Source organism: Schistocerca nitens, chromosome 2, assembly GCF_023898315.1.
Source record: "Schistocerca nitens isolate TAMUIC-IGC-003100 chromosome 2, iqSchNite1.1, whole genome shotgun sequence".
NCBI lineage: Eukaryota > Metazoa > Arthropoda > Insecta > Orthoptera > Acrididae > Schistocerca > Schistocerca nitens.
Window position 1 is genome coordinate 336,145,067 of NC_064615.1, and position 12,415 is coordinate 336,157,481.

The following is a 12,415-nucleotide window of genomic DNA, read 5'->3' on the forward strand; positions in this document are numbered from 1 at the left end:
TGCTGTGTACCTTAATAACTGCATTAACAGAAATACATATAAATGATGAAGAGGAACTGAAAAGAAAACAAGCATAAACATACTTTCCAGTTTGACACAGTTAATTAGAAAGAGCTTTACAGTTCAGGCAACAAAGTGTATGGCTCTCTATGAGGACAATTTTCTGCCAGATTTTGCTATGGGGAGTTTGACAAGGAGCTAACCAAGTACTCAATACAAATTAAACATTGAGAAATAAACAGAAACTACCATAGTTAACATTCTTGGAATGCTTAAGAGAATGATGAATTTTTTTTAACAAAAATGAGAAAGTATTTTTTTCTTGAGCTATATAGTAAACCTTCCTTCATCTTCAAACTAGGAAACTGCTCTTCTGCCAGCAGAGAGAGCCTGTCTCTTGGAGCTTCCTCCATTATCTTCAGATCCCAGAGTTCTCCCTTACTCTAACTTATTCAGTTTCTTATGTCCTCTACACTTATTTTGACAACTGGAATTAGATTTCCATTTTTGGCCAGCACTTATGCAGCATGTTTTGCACATTTGAGCTGAGGCAGTTGGAATTCTTACTCTTTTTACTGGCACAGTTGTTTATCACAAACTGTTGGTTTCAGCTGGTCAACATCTTTCCTGCATTACCCTAGTAGGAGGTTGTCATCAATAAAATTGCTTTAGTCCTTCCTGTGTGGAATGGACAAAGCTCTCACTATTGAGTGTACCTACACTACCTATAATTCACATGTACAAACAGAAAAATAAAAGAGAGCTTCAGAACAGCGTGGCGGTGATATTTTAGAATCCACATAGTATGTGGCTATCAGAAGCATTTTCCAGATGCAAGTTACGAAGTATAAATCCAGTCAGAGTCACATTTCATTGTTGATTAAACAAGTTTAAACTTTCCTGTAAATGAATTTTGTGTTAACAGAAGACAGACAGTGATGGACAGCATCCATACCAATGTCAGGGAAGGTGGAAGTGTCAGAAGTTAAAGTAAGAAGAAGAATATAAGTGGCAATTGTGAGAAAGTAAATGTTACACATACATAATAGTGGATATGAATGTGTGGCTGAATGTGTGCAGGTTATGTGTAAGCAACAAATGCTTAACATTAAGGTTTGTGAAAAGCTGTGCATCATACATAATAGCAATATACAATTCCATAAACACTGTAGTCCGCAGCTCGTGGCCGTGCGGTAGCATTCTCGCTTCCCACGCCCGGGGTCCCGGGTTCCATTTCCGGTGGGGTCAGGGATTTTCTCTGCCTGGTGATGACTGGGTGTTGTGTGATGTCCTTAGGTTAGTTAGGTTTAAGTAGTTCTAAGTTCTAGGGGACTGATGACCATAGATGTTAAGTCCCATAGTGCTCAGGGCCATAAACACTGTATGACTCATGAACTGTTATGTGTGTAACACTAACTACCTTCCTAATAAGAGGACATATAACTATAATTTAGTTTCATTTGCATGTGACAAACTAACAATACATACATGCCTCTAACATATACACTGTCGTGATGACCTAAGGTTTTTCCAAACAGCGCAATAGCTTAAGCATTGTTAATAATATAGTAGTATATATAACAAACTTACATAATTTGCAAATAAGATTCATGCAATACCCAAACACAGTTCAGGTGGCTTGAGATTTAAAGAGATGCAGTATCTTTTTATGATAATACATTTACCGAAATGTGAGGCAGCAGAGGAACAACTAGGCAAGAAGACAAAGCCTAGTCTATTATGTCTGAAATATGTAACTTAAATGATGAAAGGAGAAAATTCAATAAATCAAGCAAACAAAAGGGAATAAAAACACCTCTGACATGAGCAAAATGGCAAAATCGGAATGGATGGAGAAGAAATGCTAAGCTGAATCATGATTCATAACAATGGAAAAGAAGCTGCTGGTGGGAAAAGTAAAGAAACTTTTGGAAGTTGTAACTATGCAAAGGCGATGAGGCTTGTATAGGATAGACCAATGTGAAGAGCTGTGTCTAATCGGTCTTCAGACTGCAGACAGCAAAAACATTATGAACAACAACGGACCCAAAATAAAAACTGTGTGGTACCATGTCTGATTACTAATGCTATGTAACTGACATCAAACTGTTATGCAAGTAAGGTAAAACCACAAAATCCACTACTGTCGCCACAGGCTGCCTTTCCCTGACTGTTATCTATAATGGATGCCACTGGATTCCATGACTGTTCCTGCAGAGGGTAAAGCTGAAGGGAAACCACTACCAGTTACTTTTGAAGGCAATTTCTTAAAAGACAATTGGATAGTCTCATCTTTACATGATTAAGTTCCATTTCTTCACACACTGAATACTAGAAATCATTCTTTAAAAGAACAATAAATTTTATGTGATGATCACTAAGGAGATGCGAGTGGCAGCACTGGGGGACACAAGGTGATAAAAGTTGAATGTATTAATATACTTACATATACATATACATAACAAATATGGTAACAGTGGTAATGCCAATAAATAAGTAATAACGATTGGGTGATTCGATCTGTGTGAAATTACATTAATGTATTCAATTCTTGTCACTTCGTTTCTTTCAGTATTTTCTGTCATGTCTCCATAGTAACCACATAAATTGTCTGTTATGTTAAACATAGCACTCCATCAATGAATGTGTATAGAGGAAACTGAATGTAGCATTGTTTTAAAGAAAGACGTGACTAATAGCACGTTTTATTCAGCATCCCCTTTGAGAGGGCAATGGCCTTGCCGCAGTGGAAACACCGGTTCCCGTGAGATCACCGAAGTTAAGCGCTGTCGGGCGAGGTCGGCACTTGGATGGGTGACCATCCAGGCCGTCATGCGCAGTTGCCATTTTTCGGGGTGCAGTCAGCTTCGTGATGGCAATTGAGGAGCTACTCGACCGAATAGTAGCAGCCTCGGTCAAGAATACCATCATAACGACCGGCAGAGCAGTGTGCTGACCCCAACGCCCCTCCTATACGCATCCTCCACTGAGGATGACATAGCGGTCATATGGTTCTGGTAGGCCACTCGTGGCCTGAAGACGGAGTGAAAAAAAAATCCTCTTTGAGAGATGGGACTGCTTGAGCTTCTTGTCCATGAGTGAAACTTTTCATAACAAAAAGTGACTTATAGTTGACAATGCAAAGGCGACACTGCAATTTTTTGTTCCTATATTTGTGCTAGTTGCAAAAAATGACAAATTTTGTATCTTCTTACACAGCAGGTGGAATATCATTCATAAGTATCACAAACAACAAAAGACACAAAATAGAACCCTGTGGAACACCATCTCTGCTTCAAATCCTGAGTGGAAGTGATATACAATACACTGCTTTCTGTTACTCTGGTAAGCTTAAGGGGAGTTGGACGTCAAACGGGCCGACTTGGAGCAGGAGAGGCACCACAGGACATTTTAATTTCCAGTGTCTATACTTTTACAAATAAATTCATAAAACTTTGTCAGCATCACCAGGAAGGATTCAGGATTCACACTCATTGCAGTGGAAGTTCGAAAACATAACAAAATAATTTTTTTAGGTGTGAAGTTTCATCATTTTTTCACTAACTAATGGCTGCATTTGTTGCTACAGGTACACTTTTCTTCATAAGTTAGAGAGATTCTTCGATGAATTTTGCACAGCATTCATACCATACTTACAGGTGTATGAAACTCTAGAGTTTATTTAATTTATGAAAAAACGAATGATCTGTTGTATTTTAAACTTCATGTTTAGAAAAAACACAAATTTTGTAGTTAATTACCTCAATTTTTACCACAGTTTTAAATAGATTTGGAAAATTCTAGAGTTTTATACACCTTTAAGTATGGTTTGTATGCTGTGCAAAATTCATGGAACCATCTCTATTACTTAGGAAGAAAAGTGTATCTATAGCAACAAATGCTGCCGTTAGTAAGTGGAAAAAATGATGAAATTTCACAAGTAAAAAAAATTACTTCGCTATGTTTTTGAACTTCCACTGCTAAGAGTGTGAATTCTGAATCCTTCCTGGTGATGCTGACTAAGTTTTATGAATTTATTTGTAAAAGTATAGAAAGTGAAAATTAAAATGTCCTGTGGTGCCTCTCCTGCTCCAAGTCGACCCGTTTCATCCTACCTCCCTCAACTAGTATCGTGCCAAGTACTTTTTCGCTATCGGGCTATTTGCGTGTAATTTTTGTGGTTAGAACATTTCATTGCACGAAATGACTCGTGTTTATACATCTATGACGACGTCAGCCAGCGAGAACATATTCTAGGTCTGCGCGCGTGCGCGAAGCGGGCGCTCGCCTGGAGGGGGGAAGGAGTGCGCGGAGCGACCGCCGGGCGGCGCTGGCGGCGCGGCCGGGCGCGTAACGCGACGAGGAGCCGGAGCGGCGGCGGGCAGCCTGGGCCGCAGCAGCAGCCAGCATGCAGCAGCCGCCGCCACAGCCAGCGCCGCGCGCCGGCGCGGGCTCCGACGCAGACGTGGACCCCGGAGCCGGGCCCGGCCCGGCGGCCGACCCGCCGCTGCCCGACGACGACGACGGCTGCAGCCCCGAGGAGCGGGCCATCTTCGCCGAGAACGTGCAGCGCCTCGCGCTCAGTCTGCAGGTGCGACGCGCTTTTCGCAAAAGCCGCCTTGTCTGTCAGTGTGAGTGTGTCTGTGTGTGTGGAGGGGGGGTCCCGGCGTGCACCACTCTGTGTGTGTGTGTGTGTGTGTGTGTGTGTGTGTGTGTGAGGCGAGTCACCGCCAGCACGTGACACGTCGTCACGCCCCCGGTACGACATCTTTTTCCTGTAACCGGTCGCACCTCGATATGCAAGTGTGGGCTCAGCGTCACTCACTGATAGTTTTATTGTGTAATAAGATGAGTCACGCCGTAAAGGGATAGCTCCTTCTCGGCAACACGGAGGGAGTGGGGGGTGGGGGCATTCAGAACGTGACTGGCATTCTAGTTATCGCTTGTTTATGGTATCGTGCCACAGTCGGTAAACTTATTCGCTTGAAACCTGACCCGATGATACTTTATTTTCGAGATTTCCTAAACTAGTTTCACGTGGCTGAAGTTGCCGAATTTTAGCAGCTGTAAATGTTTTTTTCACTGCCAGAGTGCTTGTGATACACGTGTATTAATTAATTCCATCTTAAGATTTTTTTTCTAACGTAATATGCTCAGTAAGGTTTTGCTGATGCTGAAATTTTGGTTAATTTGAAATTTGAAAGCGAATCCTTGGAGCTTAGAACGGAGACCGGCTACCCGGCGCAGCTACAGGCGTTGCGTACCGTTTTCGGTGAAAAGTGCTTCAGTGCCACCGCAGAAATAACCCATTTACATTCCGTTATTAATATATTTAAAAACATTAAGTGACCCATCGCACCACGTATCTTAGGAACAATAACAGTAGTATCATTTCGTCCCTGCTACAGTTCTTCCTCCTTCACCGTCCCAGCTACCCCTCCATCCACCAGGCACCACACAGTCACAAAAAAATGGCTCTCGATTTCATCACCTCTTCGCGTAATTACAGGCACACAGTTGTGATCCTCTGACAGGTACACTGATGACCGCAGTATCGTATATACCTCTATAATTTTTCTACATCATTCTATAGGGCAGAGCGAGTAATGAAATCCTTTAAAAATAGGGTTTCAAGTCTTTCGCTGCAGCGTTCTTTCATTAATGCTCTGTGTGCTAATGACGGCTCCCGCTGTTCATTCCCTTTATAAGAAATATAAAAATGCGTAATACCTACCTTACAGTAAAGGAATACCCTGCGAACGGCTGACAGAGAAGAAGCTGCAGAACGAAAATGATTTCTCAGCTGTTCTCCAGTGTCAGCTATTTCTTTAGTGCTTTCTCACAAGAGCTGAAAGGCGCTCAAGTTTAGTTAATTGCTAAATAACGGCAGATAAAATAATCGCTATCATTAAAGAACTAATGTTTGTCCATGGTAGCCCCCATTGTTTTGCTGCTTAAGATAGAGAAAAATTTTAAAAATTTCTCATTTGGAAGTTTAAATTTCAAGGAACAAGAAATAAATTCACACTTGCCCAGCAGCAACAGAGTTTTGGTTTTCATCTCGGATTTCACTAGATTGCTTCGCTGGTAATTGTCTGCTCAATAAGAATGTTAACAGAAATGTGTTGTAGTGAAGATGACGTTGAACGGCAAGAAATTTGCATCTGGTCCTTCAAGGGAAGCGCATTTTCATTAGGCACCCAATAAATTTCAAAGGTGGCACTGGCTGATACGTTTCAGTTATGAATAATATCTTATCTGTCAAACGTGGGTCAGGAGAAATTATATAGACAATGACAGCATATATATTAATATAAAGCTGATTTTAATCGTAAAGGCTTTCCTATGTCACTGGACTAAGTATGAAAAAAGTCACAAACGCGAGGAAATCATTTTTAGCTACGCTAAACTGTTGTGGACAATTTCGTTGTGGGTTTGAACTTCTTAAACACAGAATACCTAAAAACTTTCATGTTTACGGCAACAGATAGACAAGACTGTGTGCTAGAATTGGATGTGTTCTTGATTAAAGTCTGCGATTGCTAAACATGAGTGTGGGCTAGAGGGTATATTTGTTATGCATATTAGTGCAATCATCTAACTGGTTGGACACCCTAATAGGTAAAACAAAGAATTCGATATCGGAAGTGGGTCAGCCACTTACCGTCAGTGACGTTTGTAAATACATAATACATTGGGTACACCTATGATTAGTTGGAATATTTCTGAGGAGAAAATGGAATACAAAAGACATTTCCCAAAAGTAATCAAAAGAAACGTTACCGACCCCATTGCAGAGATTCGGCTTAAGCTACTCTGAGCCGATTTCCATCATCCTATGAAAATTTAAGACACCCAGCATTGTGGTAAATCGTTACCTGAATAAATTTCTTCGAAATGTAGTTCATTTAGCAATCTAAATGCTGTGTAAAACACTGAAGCGTCGATCCCAGGACCGATTGTTAAATTCGAAGACACATTTCAAGTTTTTATAAGTAAGTCAGCATTGTACAGCTCTTCACTACCTTAAGCCATTCCTTCCGTTGTTTTGAAAGTAAGATATGTAAAGCTTTCTTTCTGAAATGTTGTGTACCATGGGCCACACTTCAGATAATGTCAATCATTTAGTATTTGTCACTTATTTTCCACACATAGTACTTAGTTTTAGGACTGGTATATCCACAGGCCATCAGAATACAATGTGCATGAACTTTGTTATAATCTAAATAAAATTTACTTTCTAACGATTTACTTATTGCGTGGTTATTCGGCGCTAAGATAGAAAATACAAAAGTAAATTACGTAATACATATTGTCTTAAGTTGTTTAAGAGCACTCAAAGGCCTTGGTGTAGATAATGAACTCTAGGAACATTTAAAAACAGTATCATGCTTCTCGAGTTGCAAAATAAATTTTATTGTTTACGACACATCATTTGTGTTAGCGTCTGATCGCTTTCTTTGTTGCTCTGTTTAAGTGCTGGTGGTATGCTGGGATGTTCCTTATGTCGTTTCTATTCCTTGTTCCTTTCCGTTTTTTTATAGCTCTTCCCTTGCAGTTAAGCCTTTACAAGCAACTGGGTTCTTGGTACCGTTAGCAATTTCTCTCGCTCGTGAAATAAGGCTTATAACTATTAGTGCTGTACTCGACGTTGTTAATTACAATTGTAAATTCTCAGTATAAGTAAAATCACCAATACTTCATTGAATCTAATTACATTCTGTATTTTACTAATCACTGCGAGATCGAATTCTGAATGTTTACTAGAGTTTTGCTTAACTTAACCATATCGTACTTACAACCTCGTCTCAAACTTTCAAAATTAATGGCATCATTACTGCTTCACTGAACAGATACCATATCTGCAATATATATATTTTAACAAGCAGTTTAAGAAATGACTAGTTTTCCGTTAAACCCATCTTCCGCTCTGTGTTGTAATGATCACTGTGTACCAGTAATTCAGTTGTAGGCCTTATACCAATAATGTCAGAAATACAGATGGAGCTGGTATCCCGTTCACATGTCGACTCTCACAATTTGAGGCAATGAAAACGAAATAAAGCTTTCTTCATTTCCGTCTTGTATACATTCATAGAAACATTGTGGGAACTCGTGCAACCGTGGGCTTGTGCAAAACGCATTTTCACATTACACACATAGAATATAGTTCATCACAATGTCGTTCGCTTAAGCATTTGAGCATATACATTTATGCCCGGAAGGTCTTGAAAAATCTGGCTCTCTCAAGCAGTGGGGTTTAACTATGTTATCTACGGGATATATAACACGTCGTTAGTACATACCTGTGTACTATGAAGAGATTGCAAGAAATCCCACTATCGATCGACATGTACATTTGCGTAGATGAGGAATACGTTTCGTTTTACAGCCTCGACGATATTTACAACGGCCAGTTCATGTACAGTTGTACAAGTTATGACTTCTTGTAACTCACACACAAACACACACACACACACACACACACACACACACAAGCGCGAGCGCACGCGCATGCACGCAAATGATTACAAGCGAGTCGAAGCACTTATGCACATATCTAAACTCGTTTAAAACAGCAGGGTTTATGAATATAATGAGGGTGCCTTTGGCAGTTCATTAATTTCTGGAAACGGGCATTCATTTCCGAGCACTCCACGCGGTTAGAGGTGACAATGTTCGGAGAACAGACGCCACGGCGTTTCCGAATTATGCGCATGTTCCCGGCGCATCCCACCATAAATCCAGGTAGCGTCGCGTTACCGCTGGTTCCCGCTGGGGTCCATTATGTTCGTGCTGGCTCTACACCACCACACTGTTTTCGTGTACGTGTAAAAGGCTTAAAAATGTTCGTCGCTTGTGGACATGTTGACGTCTTCATTCAGAAAATTATTTTCGGTAATGCACGACCGAGCATTATCTCAGCAAGCGCCGGGGGAAAGCCTATCGGAATTTATTCCCGGCGTTGCTTCTTCTGTCCAGCAGATGAATCACCCGGGCTATCTCCGATCGCGAGAGTGGTCCCGAGCCTTTATGCGTCTTCCCTTGTGTTTTCACTCTCTTTCCCCTCTTCCTTCCATCGTATCTTTGTTTCCCTACTTCTTCGGTTAATGCCTGCCCTTCTATGGCCTCTTTCGTTGTGTTTTTTACATCTGTCCCTTCCTGCGTGCGCGCGCGTGTGTGTTGTGCGTGTGTGTGGGGCTGGGGGAAGGAGTGGAAAGGGGGGGGGGGGGGGGGGCAGAAAGAGTGAGTGAGCCGTTGTGTTTCTGGAGCTGGCCGGCTGTTACGGTGTCACTGAACATCCGGCGGAATGATTTCATCCGCTGGACCACCTGCCAGCTGGCGGTAACCCTCGCTTTCTTATTCGTGCCGCTCCGGACCTTTCTCTCTCTGTTAACACATACATTTCCACGTGTAGAAAACTGACAAAACAATGGAAATGTCGCGCTACTACAGAGATAGTTGTGATACTTTTCAACGATCTTACACTGTGACGGCCTTTCCGAACGTCAGCTCTGTATTACGCAAATAACTGTAGGTTGTGTGACAGCGGATATTTTCGTTATTCCCTACAGTGTCTTTTAGGGCATGCCGTGTAAGGTGGCAGTATGGATCAATCTGATGAAGCGAATATATAAGAAGAGATGACTGGCACGATTTACTTCGAAATTATGTAGAACAAATCAGTTTACAAGCTACGTAAACACGATTTATCTGCGTTTACATTTGTATGGAATGCATTTGTACATTACTACATGCGTAATATTTAATAAAAACGAACGTGTTTGTCTTTGACACTATGCGTATTACTGGCGGCAATATTTAATTTTAACCATAAAAGAAAACATCTTTGAATACTTCACAGGCCATTATTAATCTGATAGTCCTTGTACTTTAAGTTAACAGCTTCTACAGATTTCCAAAAAGCTTTCCTCAGTCCTAACGTATACAAGCATTGAGTCACAGTGAAAGTAATCAAACGCTGGCCAGTACTTGTTAGAAAGAAGTGAAGAAATCGTGCATAATCTGCTTGACGTATAACATAGGTCGGAATTTAAGGTACATTGTTCACATGTGCACAGAAAATTCGTGAAACATATTACTTACGAAAGCGTTGTGATAATCGAACATAACTTCTGAAAATCCTTCTTCCACTTAACTTAGTTTGAGAAGCGAAATTAGATAGTAACTGAAAACAAAGTTTTCGTGTATGTGTTATTTAAAATAAGTAATCGAATACGGAAAAAGTACGAAAAAAAAACAACAAAATTTAATCTGTTTGTGGCACCGTACATACAACACTACAGTGTTGACTTCAAACAGGATAATGACTACGCCAGTGTTGTAGTATAACAGCAATAATGCAATACGAAAGAGATTATAGGAAACGGAATGAGAATTTACAAACACAGCTGCCAGTAAAAGTAGTAAAATTCAAGGTTAGGGAACACAAAGGAAAGTGGCTTCATCAAGCAGGAAAAGAATGGAAGCCCCATACTACGAAAAAGCTTGACAAATCAACCACCTGGATGAAAAGATTTTGAACAACATAGATGAGGTAGTGAGGCATGCTGTGAAACCAGAACATACCTGAGAAGGTGAAGGAGAAAGAGGCAGAGGAGGAACAAAGTGTTCGTGTTCCTAAGAAACATGATTTATATCAACACTTGAGCTTGAGGATTCACTGATTACGCCCAGCAATAATTTCGTAGGCTTGTTTTAAATAACTCGGCGCCCTCGTCAATAGCCTGCATATTTCTACATTGGGCCCATCCCCTTGACTGGTAACTGACGCACATCTAACCCTTATGCCAAACAAAGTAATACCACCTCGATGATTAATTCTCTATGCGGCTGTTCAGCATTGCTTATACGTCTTTGTTTCTTCATGGTTACAAATTTTACACAGTTATCGAGCGAGTGATCAGTCAGCGTCACATTATTGTACTACGATCTCATTAACTCTGGAGTATATTTCCTCACCGACAGCGTCGTGTTGATTCTTACCCAAATTAGAATGGCTCGTTCTGGCCTCTACTATGAATTTTGCGCTATTATGATTACACTATTACTGTACAAAAATAAAGTTGCAGGATCCAAGACCAAGGAGTTATTTGGTGGCAAGTAACAAAGTAATGTAGTATGGAATATTTTGCAAGGACTTAGCACCGACAGAAATATCACCCAGAGTTTGACACCCTTTGAAACAAGGTCATCAGCCGTCACATGAATTGTCGAAAGACCTTCATTGATAAAAGAACCAAAATCCCAAGAGCAATGAAGCTGCTTCAAACGCATACAATGCTAGTTCTTATGCCGATTTTGTGCGAACTGATAGGTCAGAGTATTATCCTCTTTATGAAATATGAACACATCGACGTTCAACGTTTGGTATTTTCTTTTTCTACTAAGTCCAAAGGTTCTCAAAATACGTTGAACATTTTTTTGAATTTTCATCCAACCCCCTGCATGCTTCACTGTCTCAAAATAACTTACGAATTAAAATACAGATTTCAGTAGTTTTATTGTGTTTATAGCTCTAGCACGGAGCTAACGTAAAACATTGTATTACTTTATGCAATTAGGAACATGAAAGAGTTTATGTTATCGGCTTGTCGCATAAAGATACACGCTACATTAGTCCATACTACAATGCATAAATTTTCTAATACATTATTACTGTGATTTTAAGAAGTATGTTCTATACATTGATTGGGTGTGATATATCACAGTTAGACGAAGCTACCGGATTACAATTTTAAAAGCATCGTTCCTAAGCTGGTCCAGTTGGTGGGCTTGACAGTGAAGTGTCTTTCGAAGCACATTGTAGGCTCATAGGCCACAAGTGCTTGTCATGCCCATTGTTTTCCATTCATGGTTCGCTTTGTTATAGAAGTATATAAAAGGGTGGTTAAAACAGTTAGCCATTACACTGTGAAATTACTGAGTAACCAAAGGTACGGAAGAAAGTAATTAGTTGCGTGCCAAGAGATAAGTAGGAAATAAAGTAGACATAGAAGGGGTAGGGGAGGGGCAGGATCAAATAGAGCGCGGGGATTGAAAATCAGTGGCTTTGACACAGAAATGTAGATATGCTGATTGACTACATCAGGGCAGATAGTAAGAGTGATGTACCCGAATTTGTAACGTAACTAGTACCACTTCTAGTAGAAGAAGGGTTGATGTCGGCGCCAGTTGAAGAAGAATGAAGAAACATTTGCCATAGTGGTACGCGCCACAAGCCACTTTGTGTTATGTAGCGAAAGCTACATTGTGTAGAGCAATCACTACAACTACAGTTGGATGAGCATCTCTGTGACACCTACGTGCTAACTAAATGAGACTGTGACGAAACGTGCTGCTCTTCTTTGGAGATTCTCTATTTCTTCTATCAATCTTACGTTGTAACGATCAC

General features: G+C 40.6%; 1 protein-coding gene and 1 pseudogene across 1 annotated transcript in view; both read left to right on the forward strand.

Annotated features, from left to right (window-relative positions):
- Positions 1–2,728: 2,728 nt before the first annotated feature.
- On the forward strand, positions 2,729–2,846 carry LOC126237976 (5S ribosomal RNA; annotated as a pseudogene).
- Positions 2,847–4,408: 1,562 nt separating this feature from the next.
- Positions 4,409–12,415, forward strand: part of LOC126235015 (protein sister of odd and bowel-like) — a 244,428-nt gene continuing 236,421 nt past the window's right edge. Inside the window, exon 1 of the mRNA XM_049943750.1 lies at positions 4,409–4,591. Coding sequence (XP_049799707.1) covers positions 4,409–4,591 — 183 coding nt within the window. The remainder of the gene's footprint in view (positions 4,592–12,415) is intronic.